The 27,143-nt window shown below is 39.9% G+C and overlaps 1 protein-coding gene across 1 annotated transcript; it reads right to left on the bottom strand.

Annotated features, from left to right (window-relative positions):
- Nucleotides 1-16,541: 16,541 nt before the first annotated feature.
- Nucleotides 16,542-26,483, bottom strand: LOC130220815 (GTPase IMAP family member 8-like). Its single transcript, XM_056453060.1, has 4 exons — nt 26,441-26,483; nt 25,396-26,091; nt 23,887-24,558; nt 16,542-19,068 (listed from the first exon to the last, which is right to left on the bottom strand). Coding segments are annotated over exons 1-4 (3,306 nt in total). The 5' UTR covers nt 26,442-26,483; the 3' UTR covers nt 16,542-17,131.
- Nucleotides 26,484-27,143: the final 660 nt, after the last annotated feature.

Genomic DNA, 27,143 nt, shown 5'->3' with positions numbered 1-27,143 from the left:
TAGTGGTGAATAAACTGTAATTAAACAAGTCTTGTTTAATTCTGATAATGGTGATGTAACGGAAGCAAATCCCTTGTGTTCTGTTCAAAGTGAAACCGAAACCAAGAAGTGGCTTCGACATTTATTATGAATATTGGGCAATCCGACACTGCACTTTGCATGAGCAGTTGGAAAGGTAAATTCGTCACTTGTATTTCTTCACCTCAAGCTTTTCGTAAGGCAATGGTATAAATCTGTATACATTAGTTTAATTATGCACATAAATCCTTGTCACAATAATAGCTTTAAGAACAAACAACCTCAAAGCTCATTTAAAAAAAATAGATAAATAAATAATTTAAGAAATAAATAAAAGCTTTCCTTGGCATGTGGTGATCAATTTGTGACTGATAAAAGATTGTGTTGTACAAACTTGCGTCTTTATAATACACTGTAAATAATATTCAACTAAATTATTCACAGTTTTATATAACAATGAAAACATTATAAATGTTTATTATTATTATTATTATTATTATTAGTAATTATGTATACTGAATGCTAAAAACAATAATAGAGGCAGAAGAGTGCTATCTGGTGTACATACACTGAACCCAAGTGTACACTGATTGTGCCAAAACCAACACAATCTCACGGCAATTCGTAACTTTTTGATTTAGTGGCTAATTCGTACGAATTCGTACGATATAATTCGTACAATTTAGAACGATTTGCTCATCCGTCAAATGACGGTTGGGTTTAGGGGCGGGGTTAGGTGCCACGCCTCCTTTTTAAAATCGTACAATTTCGTACGACTGAACTCGTACGAATTAGCCACTAAACTGACAAAACGTAAAATACTTACGTTTTCTCTTGAGATCAGGCTGGCCAAAACAGTTGCTATTGTCTAAATGGCCTAAATGAACCCTCAGAGCTAAATGATCAACAGGGTAACCCTCCCTGTTCTAAAAATTAATTTTAGAACCAGAAAACTATCCAAATATGTTAAGAATGGAAATGATAGAAGGAATGGCAGTGATTGGGTTTGAGACATATAATCACAAGTAGTCTTTTAAAAGAAACAGACAAACATAAGGCAATTGACAGTGGCTCAATAGCCAGAGCAAATATCAGAGGGGAGAGTGGGCATCCCTGCCGTGTACCTCTGCCTAATTTAAAGCATTGTGAATGTATCACATTTCGAGAGGGGTCTGGCTGCAGACTCGATGCAGTGCAATCTGAGCTGCATCCAATGCTTTTTAATGGGCTCAGCTAACCCCACCCCTAACCCTACCCCTCACAGTGACGTCACTCGCTCCATTTGAGTGCATTGTGTCTGACATTGCATCGCTGAGTGATGCAGTCTCAGCTTGCATCATAGAGGCTGCATCCAGATACTATTGACCATTTCTGTGTACACTGGCCTGGGGGTGAGCATTTAAGTGATGAATCTATGAAATAAAAGTACCAATTATTTTAAGTACAGCTAAGAGGTATGGCCATTCAACTCTATCAAATGCTGCCAACCTCAGGGACAGCAGAAGTATGATTGGAGTATATTATATTCAAAAGAGTACGAACATTAAAAAACAAACATCTCCCTTTAATAAAAACTGTTTGCTCTTTTCAACATGGATAGGCAACACTTTTGCTAAGATTTTTGCATCAGCATTCAGTAATGAAAGGGCCTATAGGAGCTACAAGAGATAGATAGAGCTTTTCCTTTTTTAGAAGTAATATAATGGAAGCTTGAGTCATCATCTCAGGCAAGGACTCCCGTTCCAATGACTCAACAAAAACAGATAAGAGTATTGGAGCCAATTCCTCTTGAAATGTCTTTAAAAACTCTACGGGGAAGCCATTGGAAGCTGGATGTAGATGTTGGAGTCAATACCTGAGGATTTGATCTATCCAGCACAGGATCAATCACACACAATCTCACGGCAATTCGTAACTTTTGATTTAGTGACTAATTCGAATGAATTCCTATGATCTAATTTGTACAATTTAGTACGATTTGCTCATCCCCCAATGACGGTAGGTTTAGGGGTGGAGTTAGGTGCCACGCCTCCTTTTTAAAAATCGTACAATTTTGTATGACTGAACTCGTATGAATTCATACGAATTAGCCACTAAACTGGCAAAACGTAAAATACTTACGTTTTCTCGTGAGGTCAGGCTGGATCAATCACACAATTAAGATCAGTGGCAAAAATCAATATGTGTATTTAATGAGGGGAGTGTTTCAAATAACTTACTTATGAAAGTTGGGTCATCAAAGTTGGGAGCATAAACATACACTAAGGGAACAGGATTCTAATATAGTGAGCCAACTATAATCAAAAATCTACCATTGCTATCAGCTATTACTTTAGTAAAAAAACTGCACTCTTTTGGGAAATAACCAACGCAATCTCATGGCTATTCGTGACTTTTTGATTTAGTGGCTAATTCGTATGAATTCGTACAATCTAATTTGTACTATTTAGTACGATTTGCTCATCACCCAATGACGGGTGGGGTTAGGTGCCACGCCTCCTTTTTAAAAATCACACATTTTCGTTCGACTGAACTCGTACAAATTCGTACGAATTAGCCACTAAACTGCCAAAACACAAAATACTTACATTTTCTCGTGAGATCAGGCTGGAAATAACACTGCCGCACCTCTGGATCTAGAGTTGAAATTTGAGTGAAGAAAACTCATTTACACTGGCTTCTCCCAGAGAAGTTGCTAAACATTTGTTGTCGGATTTGGCTTCGTTGACACACAGACTCATCTCCTCGTCAGAGACATGTTCTGCTGTGATTTTTATTAATTTTTTTATTTTTTTACAAAATTTCTGTGCAAAAAGGACCCAGTTTCAGGTTAGCATGTTATGGTTAATTACATTGTTTCTCAACTTTAAAAGTGAGTAAATGATTCAGTCGAGTCACATGTTGTATTGGTAATAGAGCCATTTATTTTTTAACACACAAAAAACACATAAAGGGTCATAGTAAATTGGAACAGTGTAGTTCAGTTTTTAGTGTTTAAGTTCAGTTCAGTTTAGCTCACTTCAGTGTGGTTTAATAATCACTACTGAGAGTCCAAATATTGAAGAGCAAATCCAATGATGCGTAGCTCTACAGATCCCGAACCATGCAAGCCAGTGGCGACAGCGGAGAGGGAAAAAAAACTTCACCAATTGGCGAAAGTGAAGAAAAAAAACCTTGGGAGAAACCAGACTCAGTTGGGCACGATCATTTTAATTTCTCCGCTGGCCAAACGTCTTGTGCAGAGCTGCAGTCTCAGTGGCGGAGGCTGGAAGCTGGCCTCAGAGAAGACTCGTCTGTCCCTTGAGCGTCACAGGAATCAGTCTCATGTTATCCACTCCTCCATGACCACCACAGTAGCTGCTCAGGATACGGCCTGGTCCAGGATATGGAAACCTTGGGATCATCTCGTTGTTGGTCTTGGACCGAATCAGTGACTCTGCATAGTCTGAGAGCCTCGGGAAGAGTATCCCCAGGTGGAAATGGAGAATAAAAAAAATAATTAGCGTAGCTGATGTTCATAGTGTATATCAACAAGATGCAGAACCTGTGTGGAAGCCCCCTAAGTGGTGCATTGAGTGTATGCTTTACTGAACAGATAGGTCTTTAATCTAGTTTTGAATTGGGAGAGTGTGTCTGAGCCTTCGACGTTATCAGGAAGGCTATTCCAGAGTTTAGGAGCTATAAATGAGAAGGCTCGACCTCCTTTACTCAACTTTGCTATTCTAGGTACTACCAGAAGCCCTGAGTTTTGAGACCTTAAAGAGCGAGTTTGGTTGTAGCGAGACAGAAGGTTGGTTAGGCAAGGCAAGGCAAGGCAACGCAAGGCAAGGCAAGGCAAGTTTATTTATATAGCACATTTCATACACAGTGGCAATTCAAAGTGCTTTACATAAACAGGAATAAAAGAAACAATTATAAGAGAAATAAAAACAAACATAAAAATGGTAAAATAAAATTTAAATAAAATAAAAGCTGATAAAATGTGTTGTAAAAGAATTAAAAAGAAGAGAAAAACATAGTAGTTCGATCTGTCGGACGTAGCACAGTGCTCATTCAGTAAAGGCACAGCTAAACAGATGTGTTTTCAGTCTTGATTTGAATGTGCCTAATGTTGGAGCACATCTGATCATTTCTGGAAGCTGATTCCAGCAGCAGGGGGCGCTGTTAGTAGCTGAAAGCCGATTCACCCTGCTTTGACTGAACTCTTGGGATTTCTAATCTATTTGATCCTAAAGATCTGAGTGATCTGTTAGGTTTGTATTCAGTGAGCATATCTGTAATGTATTGAGGTCCTAGGCCATTTAGTGATTTATAGACCAGTAATAATACTTTAAAATCTATTCTGAATGTAACTGGGAGCCAGTGTAAAGACCTGAGGACAGGTGTGATGTGCTCTGATTTCCTGGTTCTGGTCAGAATTCTGGCCGCAGCGTTCTGGATGAGCTGCAACTGTCTGACTGTCTTTTTGGGAAGGCCAGTGAGGAGGCCATTACAGTAATCCACCCTGCTGCTGATAAAAGCATGAACAAGTTTCTCTAAGTCTTCACTGGAAACAAAGCATCTAATTCTTGCAATGTTTTTGAGATGATAGTATGCTGATTTACTAACTGCTTTGACATGACTATTGAAAATCAGATCTGACTCCAGAGTCACACCAAGATTCTTGACCTTATTTTTTGTTGTTTGACCCTTAGAGCCAAGGTACGCATTCACCTTGAGAACCTCATCTCTGTTCCCAAACGCAATGACTTCAGTTTTCTCTTTGTTTAACTGAAGAAAGTTTTGGCACATCCAATTGTTAATTTCATCAATGCATTGGCAGAGGGTGTCAATGGGGCTGTAGTCATTAGGCAGTAAGGCTAGGTAGATCTGAGTGTCATCAGCATAGCTGTGGTAGGAGATTTGGTTATATAAAGGTTGAACAGGAGTGGTGCCAGAATCGAGCCTTGTGGGACTCCACATGTCATGGGTGTCCACCCTGACCTATGGTCACCTATACTGACATAGTAACCTCTTCCTTCAAGGTAAGATCTGAACCATTTGAGGACCGTCCCAGACAGCCCAACCCAGTTTTCCAGCCTATCCAGAAGTATGCTGTGATCGACAGTGTCAAATGCAGCACTGAGATCGAGCAGTACCAGCACTGTTAGTTTGCCTGAATCTGTATTTAGGTGGATATCATTGATTATCTTTATAAGGGCGCTCTCTGTACTGTGATGTGGTCTGAAACCAGACTGATAATTGTCCAAACACCCCTTGTAGTTTAGGAACTTGTTAACCTGGTTAAAAACAACTTTTTCAATGATTTTGCCAATGAAAGGGAGATTTGAGATGGGCCTGTAATAGCTCAATAGGGTGTTATCCAGGTTGCTCTTCTTCAAGAGGGGTTTAACAACTGCAGTTTTAAGTGAGTTAGGAAAAATCCCCGAGAGAAGTGAAGCATTTACCACTTTTAGAAGATCCATTTCTAAGCAGGTCAACACCGTTTTAAAGAATGATGTGGGGAGCGTGTCAAGACTGCAGGTTGATGTTTTCATAATTTGCACGATCTCTTCTAAGATTTTGCCATTAATTGCCATGAAATCGGACATAATGTCTGATTTCTTAAGTTGTGGCTGAGCTAGTCTGACGTCGACACAATTTAGCTGATTGGATGAGCTGATTGCCTTTCTGATATTATTGATCTTGTCAGTAAAGAAATGAGCAAACTCATTACATTTGCTTTCAGAGAGTAGCTCACTGGGAATCCGACTGGGGGGGGTTGTGAGTTTCTCTATCGTTGCAAAGAGTTTACGAGCATTGTTTACGTTGCTGTTTATAAGGCTTGAAAAGAAAGTCTGCCTAGCAGTTTTTAGTTCCATATTAAAAGCACGAAGACTGTCTTTATAGATATTATAATGGACTACTAGTTTCGTCTTTCTCCACATACGCTCAGCTTTTCTGCACTGTCTTTTCGTCATTTGTATTCTTGGGGACCTAGTCCAAGATCCCCTTTGGCTGCTAGTTATCTTCTTGGCTTTAACAGGAGCAATGTCATCTATGACATTCTTAACTTTAGAGTTAAACAAATCAAGAAGAGAATCAACAGAGTCTGCAGATATACTTGGTGTTAGCGATATGGCCTTCATAAACTGCTCATTAGTGTTCTCATTTATGCATCTCTTTCTGACAGAGACAGATCTGTCTTTAATAGCTGAAGTGATCAATATATCAAAGAAAATACAGAAATGATCAGATAGTCCAACATCCTTAACAACAGTTGATGAAATGTGTAAACCCTTAGTTATAAGTAAATCAAGAGTGTGTCCACGATTGTGTGTGGGTCCTTGAACATGCTGAGTCAGATCAAAAGTGTTCAAAACAGTCATCAGTTCTTTTACAGCATTGATTTCTGGATTATCAATGTGAATATTAAAGAGCCCATATTGTACATGAAATAGGGTCATATTTAGGTTGTAAGGGTCTCCAACAACAGTCTAATATGCATGCAAGGTCAAAAAACACTGTCATGGTCTTATAATCTGCATTTATTGTTACCTAATTATCCCAGCGACTCCCATATGAATCGTTCAGCGATTCCTTTGTTCCCAACCCCCTCCTCAGCGCGAAGCTAATGTGCGCTGATTGGACCGATGACAGCCTGCTGCGATTGGTCGACAGTGACAGCCTTCAGCGCGAGACAGAGTGAAATGCCCAGCTGCTAATCAACTATATAAAAGTAGTCACAGTGCATACACGCTTCATAGTGTAAGGCTTTTTTCACACACACACACACACACACACACACACACACACACACACACACACACACACACACACACACACACACACACACACACACACAACCCTCCTCAGAAGAACTGGGGAGATCGACGCAAGTCTCCTAGCTGTCACACACTCGACCTGCTTTCTCTCTCTCTCTCTCTCTCTCTCTCTCTCTCTCTCTCACACACACACACACACAACGCTCCTCAGAAGAACTAGGGAGAGCGACGCGAGTCTCCGGTCTCCTAGCTGTCGCTCACTCACTCGACCTGCTCTTTTTCTCTCTCACACACACACACACAAACAAACACACACACACACACAAACACATCACGCTCCTCAGAAGAACTAGGGAGAGCGACGCGAGTCTCCGGTCTCCTAGCTGTCGCTCACTCACTCGACCTGCTCTTTTTCTCTCTCTCACACACACACACACACACACACACGCACACACACACTCAAACAAACACAAACACACAAACACATCACGCTCCTCAGAACAACTAGGGAGAGCGACGCGAGTCTCCGGTCTCCTAGCCGTCGCTCACTCACTCGACCTGCTCTTTTCCTCTCTCACACACAAACACACACACACACACATCACGCTCCTCAGAAGAACTAGGGAGATCGACACGAGTCTCCTGTCTCCTAGCATTTAACTTTAAATCCGTAAACAAAGCGGCACGCGTCGCGTTTTCAACGTGGCTTACATGCGATAAGAGAATATAAAGAGCAACCGCGTGTACTGTACCAGGTTAACAAGTAACAAAACAATAAATACATTAATTTGCAAGCTAGAGTAAACGAGGCAGCAATTTTAATCGCACTTACTTACACTAGTGAATAAACCTTAACCACTGACTCTTCACAGTTTCATCTTTGGGTAGAGACTGTCAATATTATCCATCTGAGCACAGCGTGACTTCATTCGACCTGCGGCGTCTGTGTGTGTGTGTCTTCAGGTTTCAAATCTCCCTGGTTTGCGCGCATAACTACTGGCGAGGCTTGTGTTTCGTGGCTGCGTCATCGCGAAACACCTAATGACTCGTTATCAAGGCGACTCGTTTGAAGCACTATGAGTCGACTCTTTTATAGATGAATCAATAATTTTAAACACTGTACACTTACAGATTTAAGCCTTAGCTGGATATTTCACTTCACTTAGAGCTGTGTTACACACTACATGGAAGGGCATTTTCAAAAACCCATAATATGGGCTCTTTAAAATCCCCAGCAATGGTAAAATAGTCAAATTCAGAGGTTACTAAAGATAACAGCTCTGTAAAATCATCAATAAAAGCTGGAGAATATTTTGGAGGTCTGTAGATAATGATCAGTAAGATACGTGGAGCACCTTTTAGTGCTATACTCAGATATTCAAAAGACAAAAAGTCACCAAATGACACTTGTTTACACTCATAGACATCTTTAAACAGGGCAGCAATGCCTCCACCTCTCCTATTGGCTCTGCAAACACTCAAAAAGTCAAAGTTTAAAGGAGCTGTTTCATTCAGAACTGCTGCACTACAGTTGTCATCTAGCCAAGTTTCATTTAAAAGCATAAAATCAAGGCAATTTGAGCTGATAAAATCATTGACTAAAAGTGACTTATTGTTGAGTGATCGGATGTTTAAAAGTGCTAACTTAACAGTTTTAGCTGTTTCTGCTACAGTAGTCTCAGATTTATATTTAATAGACACAAGATTTGAGTGATTTGCTATACGGCCTGAAAAAGTCTTCGGTTTTCTATCACGTAAAACAACACCTATATGTGTAGAGAAAGCTACAGGCACACTGGGTTCCTGCTTGTTCTGTAAACATCTGATAAAGACACTGTTATCTAAGCAGGCACCCGAGACACATCATGAAGAGCAGTTTTGTTCACCAGCTGAAGATGGTGCGTTGTTGTTTGGGCCCTGGCGGTGGGGCAAATGTCGGAGGGCTCTTCCAGGTGGGCTCAGAGGTGGTTGTGGAGCAGGCCGCTTTTTGGTTGGTAACTGGGGGCTTGCGGCGATGGAGTGTGAAAGTTTAGTTCCAGCATGCACCAGTTCCTCCATCTTTTTTGAGAAACCCAAGAGAGGCGAGCAAGGTGATAATGGGAACGTGTCTGGTGACAGAGGCTGTGGCTCTGGAGATTCTGGGTGCTGAAATATGTTTTCCTGGGTGTTTTCCTGAGGATCATTTTTTAGTGACGAGACATGATGCTGTTCTGATGCGTCACAGTCTGTCTGTGTTGAGCAGAGGGCCAGCGATAGTGTCTCTATCAACAGTGGGTGTTTTGGCTGCGTGGCGTTATCACTGTCCTTGGGTGATGCGTCAGCCCCAAGTCCACTCGGGAGCTGATTTGAGGTCCTGTGGTCATCTGGACATTTGCTAGGTGTGTATGTGCCATTTGGATTGAGGTCAGTGGCACATACAGCTGATGGATGATGGAGGGAGAAGAAGATATTGTCCTTTAGCACCTTTGCACCAAGTTTGTCTGGGTGAAGGCCGTCTGATGTCAACAGTTGTCTTTGGTTCCAGAAGAGATTGAAGTTGTCAATAAAATTCAGTCCTTTCCTGTTACATGCTTTCTGCAGCCATACATTTAGACCAAGCAGCCGTGAAAACATATTTGTCCCTCTTGCAGGGAGTGGTCCACTGATGAACAGCTGAATTTTCACTCTTTCAACTGTTTCCAAGAGCTCACAGAAATCTCTCTTGAGCAGTTCTGACTGTTCCTTCCGAATATCATTCTTCCCCACATGGATGATAATCCGTTTTGCAGTCTTGTGCTTCTTCAGAATTTCCTTAAGTTCTTTGTTTACATCAGAAACGGTTGCATGAGGGAAGCAGTATGTCATTGTAGATTTGCTCCTAAAACTCCTGATTATTGAATCTCCTACAACTAGTGTTCTTATCTCAGGTGCGATCGGAGCAGAATGCCGCTGTCTAGTCGGCTTTGAGCCTCTGTTCCATGCAGAGTTAGCTGCTGAGTCATGCGATCTCTGTCTGACTGCATTTGGGGATTCTTCACCCATATTACTCAATACTTCATATCTGTTCTCAAGCTGTATTTGAGTCCGAGCTGTATTTGGGGTAGAGGACGCTAATGCGGCAGCATATGATCTGACCCTACGAGTACCCTTTGGTCTCGCACCTTGTTTATGCCAATGCTCATTTTCAACAGCTTTAATCTGTTTTTCAGTGCTCGAAATAGTGGTAGGAATAGATTTATGGGACTCACCGGCTATTTGCTGTGAGCGTCCACAATGACGCTGCAGTTCTGGTTGGATCGCAAGTAACTTTGTTTCAAGAACTGCAATCTTTTGTAGAAGTTTGTGGCAGTTTGTACAGCAATGAGAATCTGAATTAATCCGATCCAGAGGCATTTTCACAGCCGTGTTTTCCCGTCTCAGGAATGTGAGCAGCTGATAGCTGGTAGCGGGAGGATTGTTTAGACGATAATTCCCCTCTTGTTAGTAAAGCTATATTCCAGAAAGTTTGTAGAATCGATGCTGATCATCAAGCTGTGTCGTTTGAGCACTGTGCTGATAGGCTCAAGTTAAAATTAGGGTTTAAGATATAAAAGCAAGTGAGCAGAGAGCGGAGCAGTAGGCAAAGACGTCCGAACAGTAGCGAAGCAGGAAGCAGAGCAGCAGATAAACAGCAGATGGTTAGATAAACAGGAGCTAGATTATTTAAAGCTTTATATGTAAGAAGCAATATTTTAAATTCAATACGAAACTTAACAGGCAGCCAGTGTAAGGAGGATAAAATTGGGGTGATGTGATCAAATTTTCTAGACCTGGTAAGAACTCTGGCAGCTGCATTTTGTATTAATTGAAGTTTGTTAATAGAGGATGCTGGGCAGCCAGCAAACAGAGCATTACAGTAGTCCAGCCTAGAAGTCATAAAAGCATGGACTAGCTTTTCTGCATCTGAGATGGATAGCATACTTCGTAACTTAGCTATATTTCTCAGATGAAAGAAAGCAGTTTTTGTGACATGGCATATATGATTTTTAAAAGTTAAATTGCTGTCTAATATGACACCCAGATCTTTTATAGTAGAGCTAACGCTAACTTTGTATCCCTCTAGTTGTAGGTGGAGTTGTGAGATCTGCTGTGTACAGGATTTAGGCCCAATAAGTAATAATTCTGTTTTGTCTGAGTTTAAGAGAAGATAATTGTTGGTCATCCAGTCTTTAACATCTTTAATACACTCAGTTAGCTTGGACAGTTTAGACGTCTTGTCAGGTTTAGTTGAAATATATAATTGAGTATCATCTGCATAGCAGGGAAAGATGATCCCATGTCTTCTAATAATTTCTTCCAGGGGTAGCATGTATATTGTAAACAGCAAAGGGCCTAAAACTGATCTTTGAGGCACCCCGTATTTTACTGGGCTGACTTGTGAAGGCTGTCCATTAATATTCACAAACTGGTAACGGTCAGCTAAGTATGACTTAAACCATTGTAGGGCCTGTCCCTGGACACCTGTAGACTTTAAGCGATTAATAAGGATACCATGGTCAATGGTGTCGAATGCTGCACTAAGATCGAGTAGAGCTAATAGCGAGATGCACCCTTGGTCAGCAGCTAAGAGTAAATCGTTGGTTATTTTCACTAATGCAGTTTCTGTACTGTGATGAGCTCTGAAACCTGACTGAAACACTTCAAAAACATTGTTGGTCTGCAGAAAGGAGCATAATTGAGCAGAAACAACTTTTTCTAGTATTTTAGATATAAATGGAAGGTTTGAAATAGGCCTATAATTAGCTCAGTTGCTGGGGTCCAGTTGTGGTTTCTTAATAATAGGTTTAATAACAGCTAACTTGTAAGGATTTGGAACATGGCCTAAAGATAAAGAAGAGTTGATAATGTTAAGAAGAGGTTCTCCTATAACAGGTAGCAATTCTTTCAATAACTTTGTTGGAATTGGGTCCAATATACACATAGCTGGTTTAGAGCTATTTATAGTTTTGTCTTGTATAGTTTTGTTTGTATAGTTTGTTCTATGATTTTGAAGCACTGTAGGTTATTTAGATTCAGTGGGATGTTTACTGGATCTGATGTATAAGGCATCAGATACTCCTCATTAGATACTCCTCTGCACATTGCTGTTCATTCATGAAACTTGACAATAATCCTTGGTCTATTATAAGTTTTTAGTTGTTAGGATCATACAAAATCATATTCTCCTCCCTCAGATGCTGTAAAGTGATGGAGTCCAGATGCTACAGACACTGAAAAAGATGCAGCAATGGAGGAACACAGCGAACACCTTCCAGGAAGAGCTGGAGGATATTAGAAATAAAGACTCTAATAAACATTTCACATGTGTTGTCCATATTTCTGTTGTTTTGTTGTTTTGTTTTTATTATATGTGTCTGTTTACAGCGATGTAAATCTGTTAATATGTTAAAACAACTAAAATGCACAAATAATTTCCTCAAATAATGTAATAATTATGATGTACACCTGATTACGACGTTATAAAGATGTTTAGGTATAACTGGACTGAAATCAGACCTGGTTGCATTTCACAGCTTTAAATAATAAGTTTGCTTATTTTATATGTATAATTAGGCTATTAAAAACGTATTATAAAGAAGTAACACAGCCAGAATAAGGCACAAACATCCAGAACATGACATATTTCGACGTGCAGGGACCGTGTAGAAAAGACGTGCGATTCACGGCCAGATGACGTAAAAGACGTCGGTTGGATTTTCATTTTGGTACTACTTTTCAAACATGACGGAACGCGACAAAGCGACGTCTTTTCAATGGTAATCGGACGTCCAAATGTTTGCTGGGTACTGACTCCATATTTTTGGTTTTGTTTGGTAGACTGATGCATGTCATGTTTAATGTATTTATTTTTAAATAAGTTTTAATAGTCATTTAAACCATCAAACGTTTGTACAAAAATCAATCCAGGACTAGAGGCTAAAAAGATCAAAAATAAATAAAAACAATAGAACATAAAAGGAATTAAACAACAGAGCCGTAGACGGAGCTAAATGTGTTACAAAACCATCGTCATATAATGAATACAGTGAATAATAGGTAATTATGTGCGGTTTTACTTTCAAACATGCAGTGTAATCCGCCGACTCTGTTTACAGTTTGGCGTTTTGAACACATTTAAGTGTTGCCTGTTAATCAGATCACATTTCTGTGTTCATTCTCGCTGTCAATTGTGGGAAAATTATCAATAAAACGTTTCCAATAAATCCCTTTGAGTTTGAGAGCAGGCGCTGCGTGACACGCGTGCACGCAGAAGGGACCCTGCTAAAAAATCCAGCTTAAACCAACCTAGGCTGGTATTAGCTGGTTGACCAGCCTGGTTTTAGAGGGGATTTGCCATTTCCAGGCTGGTTTCCAGCCTTTTCCAGCCTGGTCTTAGCTGGTCAAGCTGGTTTTAGCTGGTCATTTTCCAGTCTGACCAGCTAAGACCAAGCTGGAAATGGCTGGAAACCAGCCTGGAAATGGCCAAAACCCCTCTAAAACCAGGCTGGTCAACCAGCTAAAACCAGCTAGGCTGGTTTAAGCTGTTTTTTTAGTAGGGGAGTCAGACTTCTAAACAGCAAGGGCAGCAAAACAACACAACAAACTGACTAAAAACAGCTTTACAATTTAAGATTATTCCAACTTAAGCTAGATTTGACTCTTATGGTGACATTAACCGTGTTAGTACACATATATTGATCGGTTAGTTAAATTGAAAACTTACGCGGACTCTCCATTATAACTCCGTTACGATCCTGAAATTAGCGAAAGTCTATGGCAAGCCGATTTAGCTTAACATGATCACATTCGTCATCCGTGCTGAGCATTAAACAGAAGTTTCCACAACAAATGCCACTACATTTTAATAAATATAAATCTGATATACGGCATATTTAAACTACACACGGATGTCACATATATAAAATATATGACACATGCAACATATACAAAACAATTCACTATTGGAATTGCCATATCTCAGATTACATATATACAACATACAAAATATTACGTTAAGCATTCTTGGTTTTAACATGCCACCAATATACACAGAGGACCAATACTGCTGTCATTAAAACAATAATCAGATCATAAAAATGCAGTTAGGACATCAAACACTGGGAACATGTTAAAGTGAAACCGAAACGGCCAGCCATAAAGACGCTCAAATGACGAAACGTGCACGCGCAGAATAAACTTACCTGCGCCCTCTTGAGGAGGGAGGAAGACGAGCACAGATTCAGTAGATTATCAGAGGAGGGAGAGACTGCAGACGCCCCATACAGGACTTGGCAGATCTAGACAGTTTTACGGCCCTATTGTTCCTTATTCGTCCAGTAGAGGGCGGCAGCACACTGTTGTTATGAGCCTTAAGAGCCATCTTTTAAGAGCCATCTTTAGCTTGCATGAGAATGCTTTTCCTGGAAATATATTTTTCTAACCTGCTCTAATATTTTTATTTTTAATAACGTAAGTATATTTAAATAATTGACTAATGACTATCCTTAAGAGAATTTAACTACACACTCGCTAAAAAGCTAAATAAATCAATTGAGTTAATATTAAAATAAATATATGTGTAGCCCATGTGTGTTAATATTAATAAAACAAAACAATCATTAGATATTGACCACCAACAATCACAAAAATATCTGTAGATGATCTAGTTACATTTTAATTTGACTTAATCTTAATCATGTCTGATTAATTATTGAAGGTGTTTGTTTTTTGCTCTAATTATTAAATATTTAATTAAAAAATGTGTGTTTTCAGGGTACATGTTGTAATGTAATCTGTATTTATATAGCGCATTTATCATGTATGGTCATACATTCAAAGCGCTTTACACTCATGGGCCGGGGGGGGGGGGTGGGGGGGAATACACCCCGGGCACACCCCCACCAGTGTGCAGCTCCACTTGACAGCAGCCACAGGACAACAGTGCCAGTGCTTCACCACACACCAGCTATAGGGAGTGTGGAGAGACAGTGATCGAGCCTATTTAGTGGATGGCCATGATCGTGAGGGCCGATTGAGAAACTTTGGCCAGGACACCTAGGTTATACCCCTACTCTTTACGAGAAGTGCCATGGGATTATTAATGACCACAGAGAGTCAGGACCTCGGTTTAACATCTCACCCGAAAGACAGTGCCCCCTTCACTTTTACTGGGGCATTGGGTCTCACACAGACTGCAGGTTGAACGCCCCCTGCTGGCCTCACTAACACCACTTCCAACAGCAGTCTAGTTTTCCCATGTGGTCTCCCATCCAGGTACTGACCAGGCTCAGTCCAGCTTAGCTGTAGTGAGTAACTGGTCTTGAGCTATAGGGTAATATGTCTTTGGCAGTTGAGCATGAACATTTCTCCTCTGGCTAAACTTCTTGTGCAGAGCTGCAGTCTAGGCACCAGAGGCTGAAGAACCCTGGACATCCATCGTGGAGAAGCTGCAGGTGTGAGTAGGTCACGGGGGTTGTACAGTCTGGGCCACGAGATCAATGCGGACTTGTCAGTCACTGGGGTCTTTCAGGAATCAGTCTCATTCTCTGCACTCCAAGACCACCACAGCATCTGCTCAGGATAAGGCCTGTTCCAGGATTACGGAGACCTCTAAAAATCCTCTATGGTTGGCATCATCTCTTCACAGAACTTGGATTACATTAATGGTGCTGCACAATCTCTAGAGGTCTTGGGATGAGTATCCGCAGGTGGAAATAGAGAAGAGAAGATTAACAGAAGTCTGAGTGAGTAGTCTAACAAGATGTCTAAAAGATGTGTAAAAGAAGTCTGAGCAAGTAGACTAACAAGTCTAAAACCCGGCTCACACTGTGATTTTCAATAATCCTAAATGATTGTAGAATGTCAAACTGCATCAACATGTCTCCCATGTCACACAAGATCTCAGCTGTCATAATGTCAGACTGAATGACAATAAAAACACACCAAAGGAGGAAGAAAACTCTCCTGGAGATTGATGTCGTCCATCCATGACACTTTCACTATTCTGCGTTCTGAAATGATACCTCACAGCAAACATAAACAATGTGTAGCTGCACACAGTGTACCTCAGTAATCAAACCAGGAAGAAAAAAAAACTGAACAGTTTTAAAGTTGTCATGCAGATTGCATCATCAGATTCAATGTTCCAATCGGTTCTTGGTTTGATGCACATGAACATATCAAACCAATGATTACAGATTTAGCCTAGGATTTCAGGAATGTTTTAGGATTTTCAAAATTTGTGACAGATGACCAAACTGTGGCTGAAATCCAACAGTGTGAGCGAGGGCTTTAGAGAAGTCTAAGAAAAGTCTGAGCGAAGTCCTTAAAAGTTTGTCAAGAGCAGTGTTACCCTGTATTCTATATTTAAGGGGACTGTGATACATAGAGGTGGAGACAAATCTAAACAAAGCAGGCAAATAAAGTACTGGAATGAGCCTGGCAATGGAACCTTCCTTGTTCTGATCTCAGCAGCATAACAGAACCGATTTGAATGCATAGGTTCTGCTAATCCAACCAACCTGGCATTATTGTCCTGAACTTCATAGAGACAAAGGTACAGACATGGGACCCTACCGATGGTCCGGAAGAACATGAAGACAAGAGTTTGATGTCTCAGACACTTGGCTTGTTAGACTTAAACTTTGCTTAGATGGTCATCGTATTTACCTCAAAAGTAAAATACAATGTACATAACTTTTCAGTTAAACACAACGTACACAGGTTACGAAAAAACACTGGGTAAATCCCAATCCCAATCCCAGTCAAAACCAACTTTTATTAGTTTTTGGAAGCAGCTTCATACATTTTCTCAGATTTGGCTTTGAGGCTATGTTTACACTGCAGCCAAATGTGGCCCGAATCAGATTTCTTTGCCCACATGTGACTCAGGCAATGATAGTGTGAACAGCCCAAACCGCATGGAATCTGATCTTTTCAGGTCAGATCTAGTCACATGGTCAAAAAGTTAAAATGGTAGTCATAGACTAGAGATTTACAGTTTTACAGCATCAAACCATTTTTTCTAGTGATTCAGGAATCCTAAAGCCTGAACCACTGTAGGGAAACCAACCTTACAAATGGACAGCAAACAGTATACAGTTTTTAAGTAGGGGTGTCAAGGATTTTTTTATTATCTTGATAAAATCTATAAATCCCTGAGTAGTATATGTGTTATGGTAGTGTCTAGTATATATCGGATGTGATTTTTGTTGATTTGTAAAAATACAGCAGCATGTCTCAGAACTAGCATCCCATTTAAAAAGTAAGGACAATCAGATGGGGAGATATTTTTAAGCAGCACACAACAGAAATCTGATTTGTCATTACTAATAGAAAGGTGGTGGTGACCATCACAGAATGTTGCAGCTAAATTTATTCTTCATTCTCTCAACTTCTTGTAGTAGATCTTTGATTTCTTCTTCTTTCTGTTCTTGCAGATGTTGATAAATTTTCTCCAGTATTTGATGTTGATGTTGACGTTCTTCCAGCATCTGCTGAAGCTCCTGAATGAGCTGCTCTTTTTTCTCTCTGAAATCATTCAGTTCTTCTGCTTGTTTTCTGGCTTCATCTTCATGTTTCTTCCTTATCTGTTTTATTTCCTCTTCATGTTTCTGTTTCATTTCATCTCTCTCTTTCTCTTTTATCTTTTGTCTGTCTTTCTCTTCTGCTTCTCTCCTACCTTTTTCCTCATTCAGATCTTCAATCATTCTCTTCCATCTCTTTCTTTCTTCTTCTCGTCTCTCTTCATCTTCTTGTTTTCTTCTCTCCCACTCCTCTTTCCTCTCTCTCTCCAGCTCCTCATAATGTCTCTTTGTCTCCTGTCTCTTTTCCTCATATTCACTCTCCTTTTCTTCTCTTTCTCTTCTCTGTTTCAGTTTCTCCTCCTCCATCTTCTGTCGCTCTTCTTCTTTTTCTCTTTCAAATCTCTTCCTCATTTTCTCCAGCTCTTCTTGTTTTTCTCTCAGTTGTTCCTCGTGTTTCTTTCTTCTTTTTCTTTCTTCTTCCTCTCGTTCTCTCAACCTTCGTTTCTTCTCATCCTCCCATTCTCTCTGCTGTCGTTTAATATCTTCTTGAATCTCCTCTCTGTCATTTTCAGCTTCTTTTATTCTTCTTTCCCATCTCTGTCTCTCCTCCTCTTCTTCCTTGTTCCTCTTTTGATTATCATATTCTTTCTTCTTTATTTCCTCCTCTTGTTTCTTCTGTACCTCTGCTATAATTCGCTCTTGTTCATTTCTCATCTTGTCTTGGTCTTGTCTGTATTTCTCTTCTCTCTTTCTGTCTTCTTCTTCTCTTTCTTTCTGCTGTTGTTCATACTGTGATCTCTGGCTTTCTATCTCTCTCATCATTTCTTCTATTCTCTGATGATATTCAGCTCTCTGTTGTTTTTCCTCTTCTAATCGTTTCTGGTGTTGAATCTCTTGCTTGATCTGATCTGTTTTCTCCTTCTCTTCAAACTCTTTTCTGAGGTTTTGCTCTTTTTCTCTAAATTTATTCTCCATTTTCATTTTCTCTTCTTCTGCTCTTTGTTTCTCTTCCTCGAGTCTCTTCATAACATTTTTCATTTCAATTTCATATTTGGCCAGCAATGCATCAATTTGAGCCTGAATCTCTCTTTCTCTCTCTTTCAGTATCTCCACCATTTTCTTCTTAATGGACATTTCTGCCTTCTCAAACATGTCATTAGTGAAGAATTGACCCTGATTATTATTTCTCACCTCTTGGATCATGTTTAACAGCTTCATCACTTGAGTTTTGTCTTGTTTTTCATTGTTATTGAAAGCCAGGAATCTGTTTCCACAATCTCTGATCAGTTTCTGCAGTTCTGCAGATTTGCTTCTCTTCACATAATCCTCTATAGATTGATCTTTGAGATCGTCTCCTCTAGTGAACAGAACGAGGCTGAACTGAGCAGATTTTTGACCAAATATCTTCTTAATCAGATCTATAGTTTGGGTCTCCTCTTTGGTGAATCTTCCCAAACTCAACACAATGACAAACACATGAGGTCCAGGAGCTGACAGTGAAACACACTTCACTATTTCTTCCACCACTTGATCATTTGTCAGTGTTGTGTCAAAGAGCCCTGGAGTATCAACAACAGCTACGGATTGACCATCAACTTCTCCAACTCCTTTCTCACAGACATTTGTCACTGAATCTAGCCTTAATTGGCTGCAAAACTCCTCTCTTCCAAGAATAGTGTTTCCTGTTGCGCTCTTTCCATTTCCAGTTCTCCCAATTAGCACAATCCTCAGACATTCAGGATCGTGTGTTTCATCTTCAGAACCTGATAAAAATCATGCATTAACATTTGGTTAGAATTTTTGATAGATCATTTTGAAATTGCTTTAAAAAATTAAAGTGTGTTATTTCCATCTACAAATACAACGGAGATCAAAAATAGAGAACCTACAATATCTTTAATCTTCTCGCATCTACTTTGAAGCACGCAATAAAAAAATTTTAAAGATAAAAAGAAGACCATTTTCATATTTCTCCTAGTTATTAGTGTTGATGCAGGTCCCTATGCATGATGTTTTTGAGATTGTGAGCAGAGCGGACTACGAACTCTACAAGAGGGTTGAAGCTGGCTTCTGCTGATGAAACTGCAAACTATCTTCAGTAAACTTTATTTTAATCAAATATCTTACTCTGGCTCTTCTTCATCTGACAGTATAATCATTTTGGGTTAAAATTGTTGGCCCCCCTGCAGTGTTAATCTGACATATGGTGGTAATCTTTAAGTATCAGACAAACCTTATTTTACTGACAAAGCTCACAAATACGGGATCTCTAAAATATTGCATCTTTAGAATGTCCCTAAATCATTCAAGTCCAGCAGTAGATTGCACTTATACAGCTACATAGAGTGAATGCAAATGATTATCAGAAGCTTCTTTGGCGACATGTTGTTCCTTCACTGTGTTCATTATGCAACCAGTCAATGGCATTAATGCAGTACAATACCTCCTATCGCACAACAAAATTGGTAGAGCAGTTTCTTGAAGCTGAAAATAATAATGAAATAGCATATGCAAGGGATACACTTAGTAATGTCTGCTTAAAACACAGGCATGTGCTTGTATTTGTGTGTAGTTCAATCTGTGTTTCAGGTTCTGGAATGGAATTGTCGCAAGAATAATCTCAAGGACTGTGGCAAGTTCTGGAACAAACTCAGGAACTATAACAAGTTCTGGAGGATCAAGAGCAGAGCAGCTGTTTGCAAGCCAAAATCTGAGAGTTTAAGGAGTGTAGCAAGCTCTAAAATGAAGTTAGAAATTGCAGTAGGCTTTAGAGAAAAACCAGGAAAGGGAGCAAGCTTTGAAACAGTCTCTGAGACTTAAGCATACTCTGGAGCAAAATCAAAGTCTGGAGTGAGCTTTGGAACAACGTCAGAAACTGGAGCAGAGTAGAACAGTGGAGCAGATTTAGGGACTTAGGCAGACTCTGGAGAAGAGTCAGGGAATAGAAGAGAGTCAGGGACTGAGACAGACTCTGAAGATGATTCAGAGACTGGAGCAAACTGTTGAGTCCAAGACTGGCAATGGCTCTGGAGCAGAGTCAAGAAATAGAGCAGGTTCTGGAATATGACATGCAGAGAATCTGATTGCACACCAAAATCTGAGAATTGAAGGACTGTAGCAAGCTTTGAAATAAAGGCAGAGACTGCAGCTCTAGAGAAAAATCAAGAAAGAAAGCAACTCTGGAACAGAGCAGCATCCCAGACTGAAATTAAAGTTAGAACAAAGCCAGAAACTTGAGCAGGATCTGGAGCAGAGTCAAGGAATGGAGCAGACTCCAGAGAAATGTCAGTGAATTGAGCAGATGCTGAAGGAGAATCAAAGATTGAAATGAACTTTGGAACAATGGTAAAAACTGGAGCAGGCTTTGAAGCAGACTGGAGAAAAATCAGGGACTGGAGCAAACTCTGAAGCAGTGTCAGGGAATGGAGCAGGCTCTGGAGAAGAATCACGGACTGGAGCAAACTCTGAAGCAGTGTCAGGGAATGGAGCAGGCTCTGGAGAAGAATCACGGACTGGAGCAAACTCTGAAGCAGTGTCAGGGAATGGAGCAGGCTCTGGAGAAGAATCACGGACTGGAGCAAACTCTGAAGCAGTGTCAGGGAATGGAGCAGGCTCTGGAGAAGAATCACGGACTGGAGCAAACTCTGAAGCAGTGTCAGGGAATGGAGCAGGCTCTGGGGAAGATTCAGGGACTGGGGAAAACTCTGGAAAAGAGTCAGGTACTGGAGCATATTCTAGAGCAAAGTGAATTAACCTTTAGAATAAACTGGACCAGGTCCGGAGCAGAGTCAGGGACTGGAGCAGACTCTTCCAACTGGGCCAGGGCCGGACAAGTGAACCGCGCCTGAGACTGATTCAGAGCGCTCACACTTTTCAAATGATCCGGGAAACTGGCCTGGGCACAGTTCGTATAGCATAGTGTGAGTGCGCCCTAAGGGACTAGAGAGTGAGCTCTGAATGGAACGGTATCAGGGAATGCAGAAGGCTTTGTAATGACAGTAGGCTCTAAAATATCTTGCTATCTCAAAAAAAAATGCCTTTTTACAGTGGGGTGTTTGTTTGGTCCTCTGGTTTTGTCTAGATGCTACCTTCATCTGACAGCCAGCATGTTGTTTTACAAAGGAGACAAACAGGCAAACTACAGAGATTGTAATGTACACAGGAAGCTGTCTCTTAGTGTCGAAGTAATGAATTATGTTGTTTTCACATCGACAATTATTAGACAATTAACCCTTCCCTAAACCACACCCAAAAACCGCCACACACCAATCGTGGCTTAGCAACCGTAGCTTTGCGCAGGAGGTCTGTCAAGCTTTCCAGCAAAGGAAACAAGCCAAAGCAGTGTGCATATGGATTGTGCAAATCTGACACCCGGTATTCTAAAAGTTTGGTCGGGGTGGTGGAATTGTTTTTCCTTTCCCAAACCTAAAGCCCAAGGGGAGAAATGCCAGTGTGGATCAAGCGCTGTGAGGGGCCGTAAAAGCAGCATAATCCAGTCATATTTGCATTTGGAGGTATCCATCTACTGTACAATGTTATGGGTCAATGATGCTAATATTCGGCACAAATCCATCAATTTCCCCTTTCTGGCCTTTTCGTTTTATGAATGAATAATGTAGAAGCACTGTTTATGCGTGTTTCCTCATCGGTTAGTAACGCTATATTTCATTGCACAACATTAATCTATCAGGCTTTTTGGCTAAAAAAAGATAAATCACGGTTTAATTAGGTATTATTAGATTATTTGTAAATTTCACCTCTCCTGCTGTGCATGAACTAAGCTGCTGAATGGTCAGCGAATGAGGTGGCTAGACTTCAAGGCTTGGCTTTAATTTTGGTGAAATTATTCTCTAATCGGTTGCCTGTTATGTGGTGAATATACCCCTGTAATTTATACTGCTGTCCTTTTTTGTCTGGCTTTCTCAGATATCTCACCTGTTCGCCAAAAATGATTAATTATATCCCTGGCAATGTCTGACACTGGCAAATACATATTGTAATAGACGTGCCAGGCAAGAAAGCTTGACAGGCGTAGCAACAGTAACTAAGGAGGGCGGGGCTTAGCAAAGGGTCAATTACAGCATACAAACAATAATGACGAATGTACACTTATAGGTTCAAGAAATGCTTGAGTACTTTTTTTGAGATTAACAGATTTGTGTGTTGAGCATCACTTAAAACGTTAGCACCTATTAGCTTTAATTGTGGGGTAAACTGAATAATTTAGAGCTTTTGTCAGCTAATTTCATCTTCCAGGTTTAAAAGGATTTTTGGGACGGGATCAAAATCGGTGACAAAGCGCAAAACTGCAAGTGCAAAGATGACGCGTCGGTTTCTCATTATTTATAGCAGAGTTTTCTTATCCTATGAGAATAGCCGGCTTCTTAATTATTCATGACTGCGCAAGCTTTCCGAAGGCAAGGACCTGCCAGTGCCAAGCTGTGAGAGTGAGACCCTATGTTGATGACCGGGTGAGATCACGTCTATGGACCCACCGCACACAGTATTTAGCCGTTCATGAAGGGTCGTATGTGTTTGTTTCCATGATCCATGGGGTTTGTTGTATGTTTTTCCCCGCGATCCTGTCAGGGCCGATACAGCAAAGCTGTCTGTGTGCAGCAAGCATTTTTGTCAGGAGAGCTGTTCAAGAATTGGAGAATGGAGGTCGTTGTCTTTTATCAGTGGAGTTTGTTCACATTTAGACACATCGCCGTGCTGCTGTGTTCGCCTAAATCCTCCAGATTACCAGCAGGGCTAATGATTGAAATAGGCAGGGCAAGAGACCTGATGAGACCTGCCGCGAGTCTGCAATCAGACCCGGGGATTGAGGGAAAAGTCCTCATTTAGTGTTTATATGAACACGATTATCTTTATAATGATATAAATTGTGGTTGTGTGTATATGAAAATGATGAATAACAAATGTAGCAGGACATTAAATTACTGTTTATTTCTTTGCATTTTAACTTTGTAAACTATAAAATCATGCGTCTCCTCATGGTTTGTGTCTCATTTTGTGAGCTAACTGACAACAGTTGTTCGCTCCCCTCCTTCTCCCATGCACTGCTGGCCACACCCACTCCTGCCTCTCCTCGCAGAGCTCCATGCCCATCATGATGCGTTTTTGGAAAATTCTAAGGTAGACTTGAACCGAAAGTGAGGGGTGTCATGGCCCTTTAAACAGTAATGTTTAAGTGAATGTAAACAGTTGGGGAAATATATGTATATCATTATACAGTATTTAAGTATTGGTATTACAGTGACACCAGACTAATACAAATGTGTCTGTCTATCAATGTTAATTCGGCAACAAAAAAGAAAAAACAGGGTCCAATCCTGTCTTAGGATATTACACACTGACAAGATGGCCCAAGCGTATTCCCATATTATACCCATACCTGTATAGATAATGCCCATAAAATAATTTAAATCAAGAGTTAAATGAAATATTCTTCAAAACAACAAGATTTTTTTACATTTACTGTAGATTTAGTGAACTAAACTTTAATATTTGGTTGATTAATACCAAAACAGCCTTTAGTAAAAATATAACAATGAATGCAAATGAACTGTTCACCCTACCTTCAGTCTGAATCCTCTGTTGCAAGTCTTTGATTTTCTCTTCCATTTCACTCATTTTTTCCTCCAGTTCACCCCTGACTCTGTTCTGTTGAGCTGTCATGTACATCTGAAGTGAATATGGCTTAGTTTTCAAGTTCTCTATGTAATTCAACAGCTCTAGGATCCTTTTTGAATTTTTATGTTCCTTTAACCCCATCACTTTGTATCTGCCACCATACTGACTGCACAATCGTTTAGAATCTTCGTGGACTTTAACAAAATCTGTCACAGGTCCTTCAGCAGTCTGTTTTGTCATGAACATTAGTATGAATTGCTCACAAGAGTCAAATGTTCTTTTAATTGTCTCTATTTCAGCTTTATCTTCATCAGTCAGAGGACCAACAGGAATAATGAGGAGGAAAGCATGAACTTCAGAATCACAGAGAGAGACACAGTGGAGAGTCTGACGCATCACTTCATCTTCTGAGAGACGATTGAGAGCTGGAAGCTCCAAGAGACTGATCTGACGACCATGAATCTTCTCTTTCTTCACACATATTTCACTACTTGCCTGCCTACTTGTTGATTTTAACTTTTTTCCACGTAAAAGTTTTGACACAGAGACTTTAAGTGATCCATTACTGCCACAGAGCACCACATTCAGCTTCTGTCTCCCAGTGAGGGTTGCAGACACTGAAAGGCAAAGAAATATATGAGCTTAATGTTCAGTCACACTATCACAGAACTCATTCATCACCCAGACTACTTTGCGTTCAATAATTACTTACTATTTGGGCAGATCAGTATTGGACTATGTCTTGTATAAGTAATAAATTTAGCCCCCCAAAAAGAGGCCAAGAAAAAAACAATTAACTAAATAGCAGCCAGTGTTTCCTATTTTTCTCCTGCCCCAGCACTCCACAGAAAAAACTCACAGGGTTTTCTTAATGCAATGTCAAATAGTTTTACATTTATTTGGTTATTAACAAAAAAGAAAGCAAAAATAAAGACAGATTACCTCGCTCCCTCTCTGACCAAAAACAGGAGAAAAAACAGATTAAACCAAAAGCGGCGTCCAGGGAGGTGGACGCCGCTTTTGGTTTAATCTGTTTTTTCTCCTGCTCACATTAGGTTAAATGGTACCACCTCAATATCAGTAAATAAATAATGAATGTTATTGTATTACTTTGTCATGACTTTACTTGGAGGGGTGCATTATCATCATTAACTCATTGTTCATTAATAACTCATAACTGTTCATTATGATGTAGACTTAACACTTTTGTATTGTTTTCAATGTCAACACAAACACACAGGAGTTCATGAGTTGTTAAGGATGAGTAATGATAACGTGCCCCTTTAAGTTACACAAAGGCACATTAACAGGTTGTGAGTTCATTTCATTTTTCTTTGAGTTCTGAGATTGACCTTGAATATTAAAGACTGTTTAAAAGTATTTAGTTGAAACTGTCGTTCATAAATCTTAAAATGTTAATTCTAAAAACACACCAGAGAGTCTCCCTTCTTCACTTCTCAGTTTCTGTGCCTCTTTGGGTTTTCCATCATCACTGTGGCGAGGGCTCTTCTCATTTCTATCCTCTAAACTGGCTGGCTCTTCATCCACAGAAGTTCCCATAACTTCACCTAATGTGTCACATGTGAGATACGCTTCCTGATTTTCCTGGAGAATCTTATCAGTCAGCTGAACTACATCTGCTTTATTTCCCTCATCTAGCTGCACATGTCCTCCTCCACACTCCTTCATTAACTGATGAATAGTTTGCACCGCAGCAGAGCCTCCAGTCAGTTTAAAAGCACTTAACATTGATCTGGGTGTCTCTTTATCAGTGGTGAGAGCAATGGTGTGTTTAAGTGCATCTTCACTGAATGTGTTGAGCACATATTTGACTCTTCTCATGTCGTCCCCTGTGAAGTCTTTGTACTGTAGTACAAGTATGAACACATGAGGTCCTGGGTCAGACATTTCTACGCACTCTTTGACTGTCTGTGTGATCTGATGATCTGTAGTGTCTGGATTCAGCAGATGAAGAGTGTTAATGACCCTCACATGTCTGTCTTTCACTCTTCCAGCCATCTGCGTCACATTGTGCCTCAAAAGGGCTGCCGGATCTTCATTATCACATGGATCTTTTCCCAGGATTAAATTTCTGATTCGAATGTTTTCTGATACACTTTTTCCAAGAAGAATGATTTTTAGATCACACACTGAAAACACAACAACATAATGTAAAAAAACCCTAGGAATATGCAGCAATTCCACATTGACTATACTGGCATTCAAACACTTGCTAGTTCAGGTTCACAAAAAAATTGTGTTTATGGCAACAGTTTCCTATAGTTGGTGATGTTTTATATTTGTTCATTTTTCCAATCTGCATGATCAATACCTGCTTTAGTAGTTTTTGGTTGAATTTGAAATTTAATTTGCATATTTTTAGCACATTGAAACAAATAATTTGTGTTGATCATATAATTGTACTAGGAACTATTTTACACACAAATCTCAAAGATGTTCTCATAATGTGCAGTGATATTTATAATATAATCGGCTTACTGTTAGGACGATCACCACTTGTACTTGTACTCCTCCTCTTTTGTCTCTCTTAAAATATAAAATCAAGCATTCAGTATCAAACGTTATGAATTAAAAACATCAAACTTTTAATCATACATTGGCGTATAGATATATGAAGCTTATATTACAATAACTTGAGTTAAAATACCTTCACAATTACTTAAGGAAATTAAAAAACCTTAATAACAATACTACTAAAAAAATAATAATACTATTTAAAAAAAAGGTTTAAACTTTTGATGTCGAACTCTCTGGCTACATGTAATGTGACTGAATCTAGATAAAGCTAAAGCATAGAACTAGATAAAGAACCAATATATACAACCCCAAATCCGAAAAAAAGATGGGACAGTATTGAAAATGCAAATAATGTAGTGATTTCCAAATTTACTTTGACTTGTATTTTATTGCAGACAATAAGAACACAAAATATTTGATGTTTTGTCTGGTCAGCTTCATTTCATTTGTAAATTTACACCCTTTACTGCCATTCAGACCTGCAACACACTCCAGAAACAGTTGGGACTGGAGCAGTTTAGGGTTAGTAATCAGGTAAACTGGTGAAATAATGATGTGATGTGAAAGAGGTGATGTTAACAGGTTATGATTTGGTACAAAAGCAGCATCCAAGAAAGGTCTAGTCCTTTAGGAGCAAAGATGGGCCGAGGATCACCAGTTTGCC

This window comes from Danio aesculapii, chromosome 3 (assembly GCF_903798145.1).
Source record: "Danio aesculapii chromosome 3, fDanAes4.1, whole genome shotgun sequence".
NCBI classification, from domain to species: Eukaryota; Metazoa; Chordata; class Actinopteri; order Cypriniformes; family Danionidae; genus Danio; species Danio aesculapii.
This window is presented reverse-complemented; position numbering and strand designations above follow the sequence as displayed.

Coding starts and splice junctions, on each gene's coding strand:
- LOC130220815 (XM_056453060.1), bottom strand. Junction 24,559..25,395: donor AGAGGCACAGAAACTGAGAA/GTGAAGAAGGGA, acceptor TTTGCCTTTCAG/TGTCTGCAACCCTCACTGGG. Junction 19,069..23,886: donor ACAGAGGATTCAGACTGAAG/GTAGGGTGAACA, acceptor GATTTTTATCAG/GTTCTGAAGATGAAACACAC.